Below are 20,658 nucleotides of genomic sequence, written 5' to 3'. Positions count from 1 at the left end.
GTCCAATTGGGGACCCAGCCGTGTGACCTTCCCCAGGCCCCAGAATCTCCTTTGGGACGTCCCCGAGGCCCTCCCTGTCTGGGTCTCAGCAGGCGTTCGCCTGTGTAACCAGCCACCAAGCGCTCGGGATCGCCAAAGAGACGCATCCGCCGCTCACTGCGCAACGCTGGCCGGTCAGCTCGGAAACCCTCCGAGCCGCACTGGGCCACCGCCCCGGCCCCTCCCGCTCCGGCTGTCCCACCCTAGCCCGCAGCGCCACGCCCACCGGGGGTCTGGGGCCTGCCGGGGCTGCCCTCCTCCGCCTCGCCTGCGCCCGCCGGCGGCTCGGTCCCCGGAATCCCAGGTCCTTTCCCCTGCCGCCGCAGGCCCCCGACCCGCCGTCCTTTCCCGGCGCCGCCCGCCAGGGCCGCCTCTGCAGCCGCCAGCGCCCGCCGCTGCGCGCTGATTGGCTGGCGGGGCCGGCGGCGGCGCTGAGTGGCCGGGCGGATTCGCTGGGTCAGGGCTGCAGAGGCGCCTGGCGCACCCGCGGGAGCGGAGCCGCGGCGCGCTCGCCCCGGACGCCGGCCGCCCCTCCGCTCGCCCTGCTGAGCGAGCGGCCCGGGGCGCCGAGGGGTCCGCGCCGCGCGGGGCGCACCGCCCTGGCCGCCATGTGCTCCCAGCTCTGGTTCCTGACGGACCGGCGCATCCGCGAGGACTACCCGCAGGTGCAGATCCTGCGCGCCCTCCGGCAGCGCTGCTCCGAGCAGGACGTGCGCTTCCGGGCGGTGCTCATGGACCAGATCGCCGTCACCATCGTCGGCGGCCACCTCGGTGAGCGAGGCGGGCCCCGGGAGGGCAAGGGAGGCGCGCCGGGGTCCATAAGAGCCGGCCGGGTGGGCGAGCTCGCCCGGCCTCCCGCAGCGGAGTCTCCTTCAGGCCCGCACACCAGCCGCACTCCCGCTGCGAGACCGCTTGGGGTTGGAGAAAGCCGCTAACCTTCATAGGTTCTTTAACCATCACCACCTGCCCCGAGGCCAAGAATCGAGAACGCGATTTAATTTACTTAGGGGATTTCATTTTGTGAGAAACCCAAATTCACCTGAAGCCGCCCGAGTGTCCGAAGAAAATCAGGCTGTTAAACCCCAAATTTGCAAATCCTGCTCGCATCAATACCTTGACAGTTTAGAGTCTGAGGTTTCTAGAAACCTACAACAGATTTACAAAATTACGATTAAGATGACTGTTTTTAAAAACTTTTTTAGGAGTGTGTGAGCAGCAGTAATGTGCACCACATAGAATATTATTTCCAAACTAGAAAGCCACATATGGGGGAAATCTGAGAAAGATTGGAGTCACTTCTCGAGTGTAAAGTGGGAGTGTAGACCTTTGATGGGTTTAACTCATCCTTCTTCCTAGCAGCGTTGAATTCTGATTCCAGAAGAGTCGGGATTTCAGGTTCAGACAGTTCTGGCCTCACCGATCACTCCACTGCTGTGTTCAGGAGACTTTTGTGGGTAAGACATGGTTGTCATCTGTGGGTTTGACCTCAAAAGGTTAATTATTTTTTCCATATATCCTTAATACAGGCCTCTCTGATTTAGGAATCCCTGACGCAGAAAACTCCCTCTGGCTTGCTGTTTGAGTGTCTCTGGGGCTCCACTGGAGGCATCCAACCATTTCAGGGAGTCCAGGACTCAAAAGGATTTGCGCCCAGTTCAGGGTGCATCTTGGGTTACTGTTCGCATTATTTCAACAATTATTTCTGGTTAAATAAGCTCGTAATTTGCTACTTTGCTTTGGCAGGGGAAGGAATTTCGAATTCGGAAAGACTACTTCCAAGTGAGATTTTGAATATGACCTGTTTCTGAGTGGAATATAGCTGTTATAGATTTTTTCATCCCTAAGTTTATCGAAGTCCCCTCATACTTTATATCAGATTGTATATCCTGTTGGAGAAATATACCATAAACATTAGGTACTTTACATTTAATCTACAACAATGTCTTTCAGCTGCAACCGGTACCCTCTCTCCTTGATTTATTAAAACTCTCACAGTTAATGTAGAAGTAGAATTCTGAACAGGGAATCTGCAGATGTGGATTCCTATTACAGCTTTGCAGTTAATAAGTATCTTGGCTTTGCTTTGGGCAAACCACTTTATGTCCTTGAATCTCAGGATTCTCATTTATAGAAACTAAGGGTTAAGGTTCCTCTCACTTTAATTTTATGTGTTTCAGTATCATATTTAAATTATATAATCTGTTGTATTTCACCGACCTAGATTAAATAACATGTTCATCTTTCTACCCAGGATGAACTTTTTGCTTATTTATTTTACAGCTTGTAAAGATGTCTCTTTTTTGAGAGACAGTAGCCAAATTCCACATCACCTTCAGGTTGTAGAACCGTCACAAATTCTGTAAGAGCAAGAAAATGCTCCGTATCTAAAACCCCATTTTAAAGAATCAGTCCTAGAAAAAGATAAAATTAAATGCTAGTGCCACAGGGAACGTTCAAACCCTTTTGTTTAGTGTCTTAAATATTAACGGAATTCATGTGTGAAAATACCTTAATCTATTCACAAACCAGCAGTTCATTTTTTTTTTTTTTCTCTCTTGCTCAGGCTGGAGTGCAATGGTGCCATCTTGGCTCACTGCAGCCTCTGCCTCCCGGGTTCAAGCGATTCTCCTGTCTCAGCCTCTTGAGTAGCTGGGATTAGAGGCCTGTGCCACCTTGCCCGGCTAATTTTTTTTTTTTTTTTTTTAAGTAGAGACAGGGTTTCACAATGTTGGTCAGGCTGGTCTCAAACTCCTGACCTGAGGTGATCCACCTGCCTTGACCTCCCAAAGTGCTGGGATTACAGGCGTGAGCCACTGTGCCCAGCCCGTTCTTTTTAACTACAGGAAAATCTACACAGCTATTTGCCTGGTCAATGGACAAATTGAAGACAGTTATTTTTTGATGCAGTTTTAGTTTTTGTTAATTCCGAGGTAGCCGACACAAATCACAAATCACAAAACGTAGAACAAAACTATTAGATCACCAATTCTGCTGTCCAAAGCTGTCCAAAGATTTGTTATGGAAGCAGATTAATTAAAGCACAAGTGAGTCCCGTGAGAATGACCTTGTTGGCTTTGTTCAGCGCTATAATAGTGGCTAGAATAGTGCCTTGCACTTGGTAGGCTCTCAATACATATTTTTTTTGATGAATCAGGATATGATCTCTGGTTCTCAGTTTCTTCTGTAGTCAAACTATAGAAAACCCTTGGCAATTTGCTGAGCCAAAGTATTTCTCGAAAAAAAAAATTCCAGAATTCAACTTGCCTTGAAATACAGAAGTATGTAGTTATGATATTGATACTATTTACTGTTTGAGAATTATAGAATGTGAGAGCTGGAAAGGATTTTCAGATCATCCATTCTAATTCCTTCATTTTACAAAGAACCTGAGGCTCCAAGAGGTGAAGTGACTTCCTCAATGCCATCCAGCTAGTTAACAGCAAACCTAAAGTTAAAAAACTTGGTCTTCTAATTTCTAGCCCAGTGATATGGAATAAGCTTCCTTTAGGATGTCTGTAGCCTATAGTACCTTTCTCAGAAGATGTGGAATTGAACTGAATTGAGTTATGTTAAGGCTAGACAGTGACTTTGGAATGTAATTTTATAATTTAGGAAGTTCAGGTATCACCTTTACAAAGCCTTTGTGCCTTCACTCCTTTCCATTGCTTCTTTATATTAATGTAGGAATATGATGATGGAGTTGATTGGCGCAGGTATGGCGGTGCCTCAGCCAATTGCTTAAATTCATTCCTGAGCTTTTCTCCCTGGAGGCTAGTGGGAGCCCAAATCCAGGGTTTAGAGTTTCAGGTTATATCTGGAAATAGGATTCAGACAAGAGATTACAAGTTTTCATGATTTTTATTTTTAATCTAGTAATCTGAGTGGGGAGACAGTGGGGAGAGGAAAATGATCTTTAGGTGACTGAAGCAATCCTGTAGAAAACAGTCTTCGTTCACTCTTTGCTGGGTGTAGCATTATATGAAAATCATGTCCATCTCCGTTTCCTTTTTAGAAATGGCAAGTTCTTCATTCATTTAACATACGTACTAAATATCCTCAACCCTAGGGATAAAGTGATGAACCAGAATGCACATAATAATAATAATGGTCATAGCTCTCTCTCTCTCTATATATATATATAGTGTTTATTCTGTGCCGGGCATAGGTGTAGCTGCTTTTTACCTGTTAACTCTTCTAAATGCCAATAAGGATATATGGGAATATAGCACCGGCTGGGAGTTAGGACCAATACTCAGTAATTCTGGTCTAAACACTGTCTCCTCTCTTCCACTCTATCCTTTGCATTGGTCTACACTGATTTCACCATGCCTGTCTGTGACTCCAGACCTTGCACTAAAATTCCCTCTGCCTCGGATGCCCACTGTTCCCTCCCACATGGTTCACCTTTATTCATCCTTCAAATCCAGCACAAGTCACTTATCTCTAAAAAGGCTTGCTTGAGCTCCTTTCTTTGTCCCCAATGTCCCCAAGTAGTCCCTCTCTTCCATCTGCTGCCAAATAGCTTTGCCCATACCTTTTAAAATAGCACTCATCATATTTTGCTATAATTTGTCTATTTATACAGTTTATATTCCCCCTCCCTCTGAAGAACCAGGATTCCTCAAATGTGTGCTTCGTAACTGGTACATAGTAGGCCTTCAGTTAATGTGTGTTGGATGACTAAATGAAGTGTCTTAAAAGCTAATTTGAAGTATGTGAGACTTTTACTGCAATGAGCTAAGGAGCTTCTGTGTGGGGGAGATCATGAGGGGATGTGTAAATGAGGACAGATTCACTAGGAAGAATTAAGTTATTTGCCCACCCACAGCTCTGTATGATTAATTGGCTCAAGAAACAAGTGTAGTAACAAACTCAGGGACCGATACCCACCAAGACATAAAACGAGTCTGACCTGGAAATGAGGTTGTGTTACTGTTTGTCTCTTAGGAGCAGGATGATTCAGCATTCCTTCCCTTACATTCAGAGCTAAAATGTTGGTAGCTAAATGGCAAATTCTAGGTCAGATCCTTTAAATCAAGGTGTTCTTGGATCCTTTTACTTGGGTCTTTGTAGTAATCAGGTGAGTCAGATCTAAAAGAGTTAGGAACGGGTGGATTCTGACTACATTTGTATAAGGAAATGGTCTTACCTCAGATCACTAAAAGGCAACCAAAGGCTCACAGAGAAAGGATGGACTCCCATCACTGTGCAAGTAGACACTGGCAGGAAAGAGTACCATGCTAACTTTTCTGCAGAAAACTTGATCTTTAACTTCAGTTCCTGCTAAAGGCTTGTGCCCGACCTCTTATAATCCACATGATACCACTGTACAACACTCGTGGAAAGAAAGGTCAGGGAATGAGTACAAGCACCTACCATATATTTCCAAATAGACGTGAGTGCTGCATGGATGTGCTTTACCCCTTGGGTCCACATTTATATCTGTAGGCTCACTGCAAGGGCTGAGAGTGGGATGGATGTTTAGTTTATGTTTCTAACAGGAGTTTTTACACCCCATGAACTATGTTAGGAAGAGTTTTAGAACCAGTAGATGAGCTCCTTCGTGGATCTCAAAGCCCTGCTCCTAGATTTCCTTTTCTTTTCTTCTTCTTCTTCTTTTTTTTTTTTTTTTTTTTTTTTTTTGAGATGGAGTCTCACTCTGTTGCCCAGGCTGGAGTGCAGTGGCACGATCTCAGCTCACTGCAACCTCCGCCTCCCAGGTTCATGCAGTTCTCCTGCCTCAGCCTCCCAAGTAGCTGGGACTACAGGCACGTGCCACCATACTGGGCTAATGTTGTGTATTTTTAGAAGAGATGGGGTTTCGCCATGTTGGCCAGGCTGGTCTCGAACTCCTGACCTCAGGTGATATGCCCACCTCGGCCTCCCAAAGTGCTGGGATTACAGGTGTGAGCCACTGAGCCTGGCCCCTACTCCTAGATTTCTGAACCACCTGCTGCTGCTACCAGAACACTTCCACCAAATTTGTTGGGCCTGCTTGGTGGAAGGGAGTACAGCCATCACTCAGAGATATTTGTGTCATCTCCACCCATCCACACCTCCTTGCCACTCCCCTCACTAGCAGGGAGGACACTGAATCTGCATATGTCAGTGCTAACCTCACCTCACTCCAGCCACTTCCTTGGCCACTTTACCCATTGTCCCGAGAAACAATTAAAATTTGGATTATAATTGTTTTTGGATTATAATTGGGTTTATATTGTTTTAACACAAACCTATAATCTGAAAAATTTTTTATAGAGACCCTGTCTCTATAAAAATAAAAAATTAGATGGGGTGCGGTGGCAGGTGCCTGTAATCCCAGCACTTTGGGAGGCTGAGGCAGACAGATCACTTGAGGTCAGGAGTTCGAGATCAGCCTGGCCAACAAGGTGAAACCCTGTCTCTACTAAAAAAAAAAATACAAAAATTACCCAGGCTTGGTGGCACGCACCTGTAATTCCAGCTACTCAGGAGGCTGAGGCAGGAGAATCATTTGAACCTGGGAGGCGGAGGTTGCAGGGAACTGAGATTGTGCCACTGCACTCTACCCTGGGTAACACAGTGAGACTCCATCTCATATAAATAAATAAATAATAGCCAGGCATGGTGGAGTGCACCTGTAATCTCAGCTACTCAGGAGGCTGAGGCAGGAGAATCACTTGAAACCCGGGAGGCGGAGGTTGCAGTGAGCGGAGATCACGCCACTGCCCTCAAGCCTGGGTGACACAGTGAAACTCCGTCTCAAAAAATAAAAAATAAAAATTAGCCAGGCATGGTGGAGTGCACCTGTAGTCCCCGCTACTTGGGAGGCTGAGGCAGGAGGATCCTGTGATAGTGCCACCACTCTCCAGCCTGGGCAATAGAGTGAGACCCTGTTTCAAAAAAAAGAAAACATGTAACTCCAGATTCCACTATGAGAAAGTGATAAATTTAGATTACTTTGTGTTGAGGAACTGACAGGAATACTGATTCTTCATTCCTGTAACTCTGTTATTAATACTTTAGTATTTTTTTGTGTTTTAATCTTTTCAACAATCCTATACATTCATTTATTTCATTTAAAAAATATTTATTGAGTGCCCAGTGCGCCAGACATTGTGCTAGGCAGTAGAGATAAAATGGAGAGTGGGAACAGAGGCAGGCTTCATGCTCATTATTATGATTTTATTCATTTTTTTAATCCTGTCAACAGATATCTGTTGATGGCCTACTGTGTATAAGGTACTGTTTCTAGGCACCAGAATAAAGTAGACAGAAATCTGTGCCTCTCAAGTAGATTACATTCTAGATGGGGAAAATAGAATATAAACAAGATAAATACAACGTATAGTATATTGGTGAAAAGAGCTAAGGAGAAACAAAGAAAAGAGAACATTTCTGGAGGTAAGAGAAGGGATTGCAATTTTAGACAGGGTGGCTGGGGTGGTCCTCACCCAGAAGATGATATCCATGTAAAGATCTGAAGGAGGCGAGGATGCAAGCCATTTAGATATCTGGAAGTTATAGTAGTTTAGGCAACAGGGAATAGCAAGGGGGCCAGCGTGGCAGAGCAGAGTGAGCCAAGATGTGAGTATCAGGAGAGGAGGTCAGAGAGGTGGGTGGGAAGGAAGCAGATACATAGGGCCCGGTGGGTCACTGAAGGGACTTTTGCTTTTACTCTGGATGAGCTGGAATCCACTGAAGGGTTTTTTTTTTTTTTTGAGATGGAGTCTCACTCTGTTGTCCAGGCTGGAGTACAGTGGTGTGATCTCAGCTCACTGCAACCTCTGCCTCCTGGGTTCAAGCCATACTCCTGCCTCAGCCTCCCTAGTAGCTTGGATTACAGGCACACACCACCACACCCACCTAATTTTTGTATTTTTAGTTAAGACAGGGTTTTGCCATGTTGTTCAGGCTGGTCTTGAACTGCTGGCCTCAAGTGATTCACCCATCTTGGCCTCCCAAAGTGCTGGGATTACGGGCATGAGCCACTGTGCCTGGCCCACTGAAATGTTTTTTTTTGTTGGTTTTTGTTTTTTTTTTTTTTAAGACAGATTCTCGCTCTGTCACCCAGGTTGGAGTGAGTGGCATGATCTCGGCTCACTGCAACCTCCACCTCCTGGGTTCAAGTAGTTCTCTGCCTCAGCCTCCCAAGTAGCTGGGATTATAGGCACATGCCGCCATACTGGCTAATTTTTGTATTTTTAGTAGAGATGGGGTTTCACCATCTTGGCCAGGCTAGTCTTGAACTCCTGACCTCGTGATCCATCCACCTCAGCCTCCCAAAGTGCTGGGATTACAGGCGTGAGCCACCGCGCCCGGCCTCCACTGAAAGCTTTTGATCGGAGAAACGACATGATCTGCCTAATGGGTCACAGAGTCATTCTGGCTATGCTGTTGAGAATAGACCAGAGGGACCAAGTGCAGAAGTAGGAGGTTGCTTAGGAGGTGATTGCTACATTTCGGGTGAGAAGAGATTATTGGGCTAGAATGATTTCAGGGGAGAAGGTGAAAAGTGACTGGGTTCGGGCATATTTTGAAGACAAAGTGATCAGGATTTTACTACTGAATCAGATATTGGGTGTTCAGGAAAGACTAGTCAAGGAGGACTCCAAAGTTTTTGGCCTGAGAAGCTGGAAGAATAAAATATGTTATTTGCTGATATGGAAAGGAAGATAGGTATAAGTTTGGGCAGGTGATGAATATCAGAACTCAGTGTGAGTTGCACATTAAACATCCAAGGGGATATGTCAGGTAGCCATTTATGGAAAGATTGGGATTCAGGAGAAAGGCTTGGCCTGGAGCTATCAAAGTAGGAGCACCTTTACACACCTATCAAGGGAGTGACTATAGATGGAGAAGGGTTCAGAGAGTGAGCTCCAGTGCTTAGTGGGCAGAGTGAGTAGGAGAAACTAGCAAGGAATCCTGAGTAAAAAAAAAAAAAATGAAACCCAGGAGAGTGGGTGTCCTGGAAGCCAAGTGGAGAAAGTTGTTCAAGAAGGAAGATGTGATCAGATCATGTCAAATGTTGCTGGTAAGCCAGGCACAGTGACTCTTGCCTGTAGTCCCAGCACTTTGGGAGGCTGAGGTGGGCGAATCCCTTGAGGTCAGGAGTTCAAGACCAGCCTGGCCAATATGGTGAAATCCTGTCTCTACTAAAAGTAAAAAAATTTAGCCAGGCGTGGTGGTGCACGCCTGTAATCCCAGCAACTCTGGAGGCTGAGGTGGGAGAATCGCTAGAACCTGGGAGGCAGAGGTTGCAGTGGGCAGAGATCATGCCACTGCACTCAAGCCTGGGTGATGTAGCGAGACTCCATCTCAAAAAAAAAAAAAAAAGTTGCTGGTAGATGAAGTCGGATGAGGAATGAGAATTGATTTAGCATGTGCATGTAGCATTGGCAGCCCCAGGAAGAGCAGTTTCCGGTAAGTGGTAGGAAAGAGTGAATCTAAACTGTCTAGGAGTTTTGTTGTAAAGGGGAGGTGAAAAACAGGATGGGAGCCCAAAGTGAGACAGGATTGAGAGGATTTTCTTTTCCCTTTTTTTTTTTTTTTTTTTTTTTTTTTTGAGATGGCGTCTCACTCAGTCATCCAGGCTGGAGTGCAGTGGTGTGATCTCGGCTCACTGCAACCTCTGCCTCCTGGGTTCAAGTGATTCTCCTGCCTCAGCCTCCTGAGTAGCTGGGACTACAGGTGCCCACCACCACACTCGGCTAATTTCTGTGTTTCTAGTAGAGATGGGGTTTTACCATGCTAGCCAGGCTGGTCTCGAACTCCTGAACTCAATTGATTTGCCCGCCTCAGTCTCCTAAAGTGCTGGGATTACAGGCGTGAGCCACCATGCCCAGCTGAGAGACTTTTCATAAAGAAGGGATACATAACGGGACTTTTGTGTGCTGCCGTGAATGATCTAATACAGTGGGAGAAATTGGTGATGTAGGAGAGACAGGCAAATGGCAGGGGCAGTGCTTTAAGCAGCTGAGAAGGGCTGGGATCTACCGCGTATTTGGAGGGGTTGGTCTAAGCTAGGAGTAAGGACAGTTCAGCCATTATAAGAACAGAGAAGGTAATCTGTATGTCACAGGTGCAGGTGGGTGGATAGATGTGATAGTGGGAACTTATAGAGAAGGTCTTTTCTGATTGCTTCAATTTTTCACATTGAGATAGGAAGAATGAGAAGATGGGACAAAGTAATAAAGGTGTAAGATAAGAAGAGAAAGTGTGAAATAGTGTTGAGGTTGAGAGAAGGGACTAGGGAAGTAAAATGATTGCCAGACATTAAGGGTGCCCTTGAGACAAGTGAGCAGGTTTGTGTATTTTCTCTAGGTAAGTTTCATTACAAAGGAGGAACACGAAGTAGAGGGTTGGATCAGTCTGACCAGAGTAGTGGTTTACCTAAACAGTAAGTGGGTGCAAGGATTTGAGGGTGTATGCAGGAAGTGATCATGGTGCTTGCCTATGGAGTTTGAATAGGATAAGAAGGGAAGTTGAAGATATGAAGGGAGGGACGGTGAAAAGATGGTGGTACCCAGGGATGGTAGCTTCTTGTGGGGTCAATGCATAGCTGGGTCAATGTTAGTACTAGAGGAAGCAAGCTGGAAAGATAGGACGAGTGGTTGGAGATTAGAATAAAGATTCTTGCACAAAGTCCAGAATGTAACCAGGAATGGTAGCTGAGGTGGGATGGTGGAGAAGATCTTTGGAGAAAAGGAAGTCAAGACATTGAGAGTCCTTGGCATTGAAAGGATTCTTCATAGGGACATGGAAATCACCAATATTTCTGAGAGTGTGGGAGTAAGAAGCTAAAGTTTCAAGAAGAGAGGGAGTGACCTGGGCTCTGTAGACGACTTGCACAAGAAGGGGTGATGTGTTGTGTGGCCTGATGAGATTCAGGCTGGATATTTTAGGGAGGAGAGAAGGCAGAATGGTCTGGTAATTGCAGTCAGGAACAAGGAGGATATCTCGGCCCAGTAATCTGTGGCAAAAGGGGAGAAAACAGCCACAACTTAGAGGGCTGTTGGGGAAGCAGTGCCATTGGTGAGAGACAGGGTGCAAGCTGGACTCAGAAGAAGAAGGAAGGTGAAGGGAAGGCACCTGGAAAAGGTTGAGGATAAGGGAATTTTCTGCCCATTGAGTTTCAGAGGGCAGAGTGGAGATGGGAAGAGGTGGAGGGTGGAATGAGAAAAGGCGGTGTCAATAGCAAAGACTTGGAATCAACCTAAATGTCCCTCAGTGACAGACTGGATTAAGAAAATGTGGCACATATACACCGTGGAATACTATGCAGCCATAAAAAAGGATGAGTTCGTGTCCTTTGTAGGGACATGGATGCAGCTGGAAACCATCATTCTCAGCAAACTATCACAAGAACAGAAAACCAAACACCGCATGTTCTCACTCATAGGTGGGAATTGATCAGTGAGATCACTTGGACACGGGAAGGGGAACATCACACACCGGGGCCTATTGTGGGGAGGGGGGAGGGATTGCACTGGGAGTTATACCTGATGTAAATGATGAGTTGATGGGTGCTGACGAGTTGATGGGTGCAGCACACCAACATGGCACATGTATACATATGTAAAAAACCTGCTCGTTGTGCACATGTACCCTAGAACTTAAAGTATAATAAAAGAAAAGAAAAGAAAAGAAAAGGCAGTGTCAGAGCCATGTGGGGTCTAGAGTCCAGGGAAATGATGTGGCATCAGAGATTGAGACTTGGATGACTGATATGAACAGAGGAGAAGAACTTGCTGAGCTTTGTCTTCATAGCTGAAGAAAGATCATGTTGTGAGGTGGCGAGGGAGATGAGGGAGGAAGCTTTGCCAGGTTCTAGGGCCCTTCCGTTTTATAGAAGAGGAGACAGAACCAAAGAGATTTTTGTGTCTTGCCAAGCTAAATGATAGCAGCTAAATAAATCGCTAAATGATAGCAGCTAAATAAATCAGATCTCTGACTTGAAGGCCAATACTGTATCCACTTTGCCAAATTACCTTTCATCTCATGTTGTTTCGACTTCTTGAAGGGCCTTTCCAAGGAGTTACTTTAGCCCTGAGACATTCTTGAACTCAGTGCCTATAAGATGCAATGTCTTACTGTTGATTTGTTTGAGAGGTAGAGATTATGAATTTATTAGTTTTCAACATTTCTTCAGAGCTTAGAGGCACGAGGAGTCAACATTTTCTTTCTGAAACTCCTTGATTTTTCCCTCTCCCCAGGCAGAGATAATCATCCTAACTGCTCCTTCCTCCTTTGCTCTCCCTGGACCCTGATGTAGGTCTGTTGGAGCACTTAGCGCATTGTGTTACAGTCAGTCTCCTCCCTCTCCCGCTGCTCCACAAGACCCAGGTGCTCTACACAGAACATTGATAGCATTAATAACAACTGTGTGTTGTCTGTCTTAAATTCCAGGGATGTCGTTTGTTTTACTCACACCTCTCAACTCCCATGCCCAGCCCTTAAGAAGACAGTGCTTGTTCCTTCCCTGTCAGTCCCTTTGGCTTTCACCATTTGATTGCACCAGGGCCCGGCTTCTGACTACCAGCACCTGCACCTGTCAGAGAGCTTTGTCTGGTACAGGATCCCATGTTGCCCACACATGTATGGCAAGCCAGAAGGGTTGGGAAATTAACACCATGCCCCTGGAGCAGCCTTAACCAAAAACTGAGTTGATGTGTAAACACTTGAAATTGGCTGGGCCTCGTGGCTCCTACCCTGAGAGGTAGACATTATGAGTTTATGAAATCCCAGCAATTTGGGAGGCGGAGGCAGACAGATCACCTGAGCTCAGAAGTTCAACGCCAGCCTGGGCAATATGGTGAAAACCCGTCTCTACAAAAAATACAAAAATTAGCCAGGCATGGTGGCTTGTGCCTATAGTCCCAGCTACTCAGGAAGCTGAGGCAGGAGAATCACTTGAGCCCGGGAGGCAGGGGTTGCAGTGAGCCGAGATCATGCCATTGCACTCCAGCCTGGGCGACAGAGCAAGACCCTGTCTCAAAATAAAAACTTGAAATCATCAACTCCCTGGCCTCTCAGGTGGAATAGCTGAAGTGCATGTACTAAGCCATTTCCTAGAGTTCCTCAGCAGGATTCAGCTCTGGTTGCTGAGAGGTGGTAACTCACTTGATAAAGTATGTTTTGTTTGCCTCATTCCCTTCTCTATGCCCCTCCCAATGTTTCCTGAAATTACTATCCAAATAGACTACTTGCACTTAAATGCTTGTCTGATTGAGCTTCTCAGGAAACCAAACTAACGCTGGGCTTGACCCAAAGTAGGTGCTAAATAAATATGCACTGAATGAATATGTGAAACAATAAATGTGTTTCATGAGTGAAAAAAATGAGTATTTAAGTTATGTCTCTATCTTTCTCTGTCAGGAGACTATAATCTCCTGGTAGGCAGAGACTGTCTAATTCAACTTTGTATTCCTGCTTAATAGTATGTTTGAGTCATACCAACCAGTTCAGTAAATGTTGAATTGAATTAAATCACCTCAAAATTCACAGTTAGTGGAAAGAGAAAATGGCCACATAAATGTCTGTGCATTTTAGTGAGGTGGAGGTGAGATTTCTTTGGGCATTGTCACAAAGAACTTTAAAAGGGAAGGAGGAGGGGTGTGGCATCTACTTGTTAAGAATAAAAATAACAAAATGCTTTTACAACAAAATGCTGTGGGTGGGGTAGGAAGAAATAAGGGGAAAGGTGGAAACTGATGGAGGTGCACCAAGTCATGTTTGGATAACACATCTTCCTCATAACACAAGATAATCTGAAATGCTAAGTAGATTGTCTTATTTATTTATTTATTTATTTATTTATTTATTGAGACAAAGTCTCACTCTTGTCCCCCAGGCTGGAGTGCAGTGGTGTGATCTTGGCTCACTACAACCTCTGCCTCCTGGGTTCAAGCAATTCTGCCTCCCGAGTAGCTGCGATTACAGGCACCTGCCACCACCCCCAGCTAATTTTTGTATTTTAAGTAAAGACAGGGTTTCACCACGTTGGCCAGGCTGGTCTCGATTTTCTGACCTCAGGTGATCTGCCTGCCTCTGCCTTCCAAAGTGCTGGGATTACAGGCGTGAGCCACTGCGCTTGGCCTACTCATGTTATTTATATAGTTGATTCTTTTCTGGTAACTTCCAGAGTTTCACTGCCGGCCACTGTTACATGATCCTGCTCAAATATAATGGTTCTAAAAGCTACCATAAGTGGGGTCCTTGTTTGCTATCATGCTTTAGTTTCCTGCTGTTTTCTTAATTTTTCTGCTTGTTTTGTACATGAAGGTTTTTTCTGGCATACCAGACATCCATTTAGTATTGAAGCTTTCTTTAGTGAATCCAAGGATGCACACGTGTGCACACATATGTGAGTGATATGCATGCACAGGTTGGAGGGTGATGACTTATGTATCGGCTTTGTGTAAATGCAAAGACATTTATAGTCAAATCTGTTCCAAGGATCTGTATTATAAGGCACTTTTAATTTAAATGAGATAATATGTGAAAGTTCTTAGCAAATAACCTAAAACAATAGATGCTCAGTAAAAATCTTGTCCGAATTCTAATCTGAACTACAGCACCTTTTATTATCCATGCCTCTGCTTCCCTCTATTGGTGTGATCATTGAGAATGGTTAAGTTTTAGAACTCTGCTTTCCAATAAAGATTTGTTCATGGCTGAAGTTATTTCTCTTTATCATAAAGTGCATTTCTTCGCTATTGCACATACAAATACGTAAGTCTAGTTAAGAAAAATTTTTTGTGTTTTTGAGATGGAGTTTCGCTCTTGTTGCCCAGGCTGGAGTGCAATGATGCGATCTCAGCTCACTGCAGCTTCTGCCTCCCAGGTTCAAGTGGTTCTCCTGCCTCAGCCTCCCAAGTAGTTGGGATTACAGGCATGCACACCACCACGCCCAGCTAATTTTTGTATTTTTAGTAGAGACAGAGTTTCACCGTGTTGGCCAGGCTGGTCTTAAACACCTGACCTCAGGTGATCCACCTGCCTTGGCCTCCCAAAGTGCTGGGATTACAGGCGAGAGCCACTGTGTCCAGCCTAGTCATGTAGAATTTAATTGAACCCAATATATAGGTTAGAAAAAACAGACTCTGTTCTTTGGGAAAAGTTATCCTGGTTTTCTATCTTGTTTTTAATACATGAAAATATTTCCAAATATAAATAGAGAATTCAAAAGGAAATCAGAACACAATTACCCACAAAAGTAGATTATTCTTTTTTAGAATATAGAGAAAATATTTTGGTTTCAAAAAGTTGATTTTAACTGGGTTGGCAATTGGTCACTGTCCTAACTTGTTTGAGGTCTGATCTTTTTTCCACTAATATTTTATTGACCTGTTTGGGGATAGAGTGGTCGTTTTAGTTTTTTTTTAGTGGTTTGAGGCTAAACATAATAAATCTCAAGCCCAACCCATGAGTCTGGGAGACCCCAGAATATTCCAGAAACAACTCAGCTGCCTCTCCCTCTCCCCAAGTTAAGGTGATACCTAAGAGCACTAGGGTATTCAATCACATGAAACCTCTGCTTGGAGGGCATGAGCAGAGTGTTGAGGGCTTTCCTTCTGTTGACCAGCAACCAAGCAGAGCCCTGTCCTTCCTGGTATCCTGCATCAGCTCTTCATTCCCTTGACTTGAGGTCCATAGATTGCAGCGGAAATGTTAAGGATCCTGGGAAAGGTGATAAATTAAGCTCCATCCTGCATTAGGTTCATTAGGTCCTTTCCTGAGCGGAGATGTTAATGGTGAGAGGGAGATCGCTTACATGGTTAAAAGGTCTCAAAATTTACAGACAGTTTTGCCAAGGGCCAGCCTTAAATCCAAATTGTCCTTGGCCATGGTTGTGTAGAACTGTTGCTCCCACTGAAGCCACTATGAGCAGCTGCTGCTTGTCTCCTACTACTAGAAATATGATGGCAGTGACAATGGCAAAGAGCAGGGGGCATGTGAAGTTGCCCATGGCAAGAATGTCAGAGCTAGGGCCGGGCATGGTGGCTCACACCTGTAATCCCAGCACTTTGGGAGGCTGAGGCAGGCGGATCACAAGGTCAGGAGACCAGCCTGGCCAACATGATGAAACCCTGTCTCTACTAAAAATACAAAAAAATTTAGCCGGGTGTGGTGGCAGGCGCCTGTAATCCCAGCTACTTGGGAGTCTGAGGTAGGAGAATCGCTTGAACCTGAGAGGTGGAGGTTGTGGTGAGCTGAGAACACGCCATTGCACTCCAGCCTGGGCGACAAGAGTGAAACTCCGTCTCAAAAAAAAAAAAAGTCAGAGCTGTGTCAATGGGCAAAGATTGTGATTAGTTTTGCAACTGCGTCCCTAAACCTGTCATGTCCCTCTCTGCACAGGGCTGGACAGCCAGCATGCACAAGACCTGTCTAACTGCTTAGTAGAGCCTTTTGGGCTACACTTTAACCCATTCCATTCTTCATTTATTAAAGGCTTCAGTTGGAATGAGCCAGGCCCAAAGATTTACCTTTGGAGAAGAGAGATGAAGTCCTGGTAAGACTTCCTAGGTCTATGTGAATCTGCTTGTTGAGGCTGAGTTGTCTCTGTCCACTTGTGGTTGGTATTTCCAGAAATGATTGAATTCTTTTCTTCCCATTTAGAAGTTTGTTTGTCTGTGGTCTCATGTTGGGATTTGAAAGCCAGACGTTTTTGCTGCTTCTTGTTTCTCTAGGTCATGTTTCTGTTGTAAAGCTGTTTTTCCTGTGAGGTGGTAAAAATCTCCATAAATTGTCCCTACTTTGCTTAGTAGAATGTCTGTGTAGTAAGAATGCCAGTGCCTCACATATGTATAGCATTTTATAGTTGTCAAAGCATTTTCACATATATTATCTGACTGTGTAATGTTGTCCTGGGTGTTCTGTATTTACTATCTTAAGCCACTTGAGTATTTTTCTTTTTTCTCCAACCACTTTTGAGGCTGCTACACATGGTTTACTTTTACCTTTCATATTATTTCCCCCAAGGGCTGTAAGTGGCAATGGAATTTTTCAAAGAACAGTAAAAGCATCTAAAAGTGATACAGTTTTCTGACAGCAAAGTGAAGATAACTTGGATGCTCTTTATAAATCATCCCTGAGAATTAGGTTCCAGTTCCTTGGATTCACACGATCAGTGGAAGTACAAAAAACAGTTTATTGTAATGATTGTACCTACACCTCCCCTTTTTAATCAGTGAAATATCTCCTAGAATGGGGGAAAGGGTGCAATTCAGAGCCATAGAATAGTTTTGTGGGTGTTTTGTTTTTCATCTTTGTGCTTAGAGTTTTTGTATTGATATTATTCATCACCTGGTGGAGAAATTGTAACTTCATTAGCACCCTTTTCCCCCTAGAATTATGTGGTTATGCAGTATAATATCACTTACGAAATAGAAGGTGCTTTGGGTTAAAGCCTATAAAGTGTCTCTGTAAATTGTGTTTTAAAGGTTTTTTTTGCCTGGGCACAGTGGCTTATGCCTGTAATCGCAGTACTTTGGGAGGCCAAGGCAGGAGGATCACTTGAGACCAGGAGTTTGAGACCAGACTAGGCAACATAACAAGACTGCATCTCCCCAAAATTTTTTAAAAAATTGGCCAGGCATGCTGGTGCACACTTGTAGTCCCAACTACTTGGAAGGCTGAGGTGGGAGGATCGCTTGACCCTAGGAGTTAGGGGTTGTGGTGAGCTGTGATCACACCACTGTACTCCATCCTGGGTGACAGCAAGATCCTGTCTCTAAAAAATAAAATAAAATAATATCATATATTCTTTAGAGCATTTTAGAGATTCCTTCAAGGTTAATTAGAGCAGACCAAGTATAATTCCTTGAACTAGCTTCTCATTGCCCTCCTCATTCCATATCCTGTCTGTATCATTCCATCACCAGATTCTGGGTGCACCATAGAGACCTAGGTTATGACTTAGAGTAATACAAGCCATAGGATGTCAGGACTGGGAGGGACCAAGTGAGTTGCTGTGAACCCATCTTACCCTTATATGCTGTCTTATACCATCCTTGAGTGATGAGCCTTGGCCCTTACATCCTAAGGGAGTGGAAAAGGATCCGTTTTGTTGAGCCCAAATCCATCTCCCTGTAACTTCTATTCAATTCAACAGACATTGAGTGCCTACCATGCAGCAGGCACTATTCTAGGTGCTGAGGATACATCAGTGAACAGACAAAATAATGATCTTATGGATATCTCTATCTCCTGGAGTTATAGAAGACAAGCCAAATAATTCTTCTGCACTGAAGCCCTTCAGAAACTTGAAGACTGTGCTCATGTTCTTCTGAGTCTTCACTTCAAGTTAATATTCCTATTTAACCCAGTGGAATATAGCATCACGTCTGCGAAGTGGATCGGTTGTCTTTGGATGCATTCTAGTTTTCTTTGATATTGAATTGAACTGATTTTTAGTAGATGGGTTTTTCAGAAAGTTTTTTTGTTACAAAGGTAATAAGTACTTGGAGAAATTTTGGAAAATACAGATAAGTATAAAATATAAAGAAGAAATTACCTGTAATTCCATTACCTACCATTAAAATGTTGGTGTATTTCCTCTAGCTGTTCCCAACTTGTATCTGTTTATATAGTTGAGATCATAATGCATTATTTATAATTTTGTATCCTGTTTTTTCACTTAACATTGACATTTGTGCATTATGTTGATAAAATCATTTAAATGGTTGCATAGCTGGGCTCAGTGACTCATGCCTGTAATCCCAACACTTAGGAAGGCCGAGGCGAGTGGACTGCTTGAGCTCAGGAGCGTGAGATCAGCCTGGGCAACATGGCGAAACCCATCTCTACGAAAAACACAAAAATTAGTCGGGCATGGTGGTACATGCCTGTAGTTCCAGCTACTGGGGAGTTGGAAGTGGGAGGATTACTTGAGCTTGGGAGGCAGAGGTCGCAGTGAGCCAAGATCACGCCACTGTACTCCAGCCTGGGTGACAGAGTAAGACCCTGCCTCAAAAAAAAAAAAAAAAAAAAAAAAAGGCTATATAATATTCCAGTCAGATATAAAAGAGTGGTAGGGATTCCTGAAGTGGGTTAAACTATTTCCTTTTCATTAAGCCTTCAGCCTCCCAAGCCACCACACTTTGAGTCATACTTGTCCTATGGGAAGGAAGGTGACTATATATCTCCTGTGGATTCTTTTAACCTAGATTATTCTTGATATGCTTTGTTTCTGCTCATTCCTTTGTGTTTCCTCATGATCATGCTCTGCCCATTTGTTTGGCATATGGGGTTGCCTGTAGAGTTTCTTTGTACACCAGGATGTCCAGAGGGCCATTTTTTGAGGCTCTGTTCCTGCTAGGTTCAGTCTTGAAGAGTCTGTTGGAACCATTTCTTCTGGTGGACTAAATGACAGCAGGCACAGCACTCACTGTTGTCCTTGAATTGCAGGCCTCCAGTTAAACCAGAAGGCCCTCACCACCTTCCCGGATGTAGTGCTTGTGCGGGTACCCACACCCTCAGTGCAGTCAGACAGTGACATCACTGTCCTGCGACACCTGGAGAAGCTGGGCTGCCGGTTGGTCAATCGCCCACAGAGCATCTTAAATTGCATCAACAAATTCTGGACGTTCCAAGAACTGGCTGGACATGGGGTCCCCATGCCAGACACCTTCTCCTATGGTGAGTCAGCTTGAAATATCTTCCCAAATCACGTGCATCTCTGTTTTCTTTCCCTAGAAACCTTCTAATATCTTTGTTGGTTTTGAATGTGAGTCTGTTGATTCAACATCTTGGCCTATCTGAAATCTTTATCCCGGCCTTTCTATCTGAAAATGCCTTGGCGTCTTCACCTCTGTAAGTCATTCATTAAATACATATCTGGTACACACGGTGTGCCAGGCAGCATGCTAGGCACTGGGCTACAGCAGTCAGCAAGAGGCTCCTGCCCTCAAGGCATTCCCAGTTCATCAGAGGCAGAGGACAAGTAAACAGGCAATTTCTGAGCAATGTAAAATGTGCCGTGATAAGAATGAGATGCAGAGCGGTGCAGGAGTACATAGGAGAGCTCCCAATGGCATTTAGACATTGAGGAAGGCTTCCTAAAAGAGCTAACATAAGCTAAGCTGAAGTTATCTAGCTCAGCGAAGGGAGATGGTGGGAGGGGGGTAATGTAACGAGAGAGCAGAATATAGAAAGACCCAGAGGGGAATGACCCCTGATGTGTTGGTGGTAATCTGAGCAGTTTGTAGAATGTTAAGCGAGATACAGCTGAAATATGAGGCTGGGAAGACAAGAGGGCACTACATACAACGTGTGAAGGAGATGAGGGTTAACCCCGAGACTAACAGGAAGTTCTGGGAGGGCTTTAATCAGGGAGGTGGCCTGATAAGAGTTATAGTTCAGAAGATCACTTTGGCTACACTGTGGAGGAGAAATTGGAGAGGGGCAAAGTAGAGACAGGACAAGTAGTGGTAGGTTTTTAAAATAATCCAAGTGAGCAACGATGGTCTAAACTCATGGTGGGAATGAAGATGTGTGAACAGATTCGGGAATTGTGAAGGTTGTAGAAATAATAGAACATGATGATTGATTTATATGGAGAGCTTGGAGAGAAATCAAGAGTGACTGGGTTTCTGATTTGAGCAACCAGAGGTGAAAGCAAACATTCGCTAAGAC

At 44.6% G+C, this 20,658-nt stretch overlaps 1 protein-coding gene across 1 annotated transcript in view; it reads left to right on the top strand.

Moving 5' to 3' along the window:
• The first annotated feature begins 504 nt into the window (after positions 1-504).
• The window catches only part of RIMKLA (ribosomal modification protein rimK like family member A), a 40,638-nt gene continuing 20,484 nt past the window's right edge, over positions 505-20,658 (top strand). The window contains exons 1-2 of the mRNA XM_007979182.3: positions 505-810; positions 19,432-19,662. Coding sequence (XP_007977373.3) covers positions 648-810; positions 19,432-19,662 — 394 coding nt within the window. The 5' untranslated portion in view covers positions 505-647. The remainder of the gene's footprint in view (positions 811-19,431; positions 19,663-20,658) is intronic.

The sequence above is a fragment of the Chlorocebus sabaeus genome, chromosome 20 (genome assembly GCF_047675955.1).
Source record: "Chlorocebus sabaeus isolate Y175 chromosome 20, mChlSab1.0.hap1, whole genome shotgun sequence".
NCBI classification, from domain to species: Eukaryota; Metazoa; Chordata; class Mammalia; order Primates; family Cercopithecidae; genus Chlorocebus; species Chlorocebus sabaeus.
This window is presented reverse-complemented; position numbering and strand designations above follow the sequence as displayed.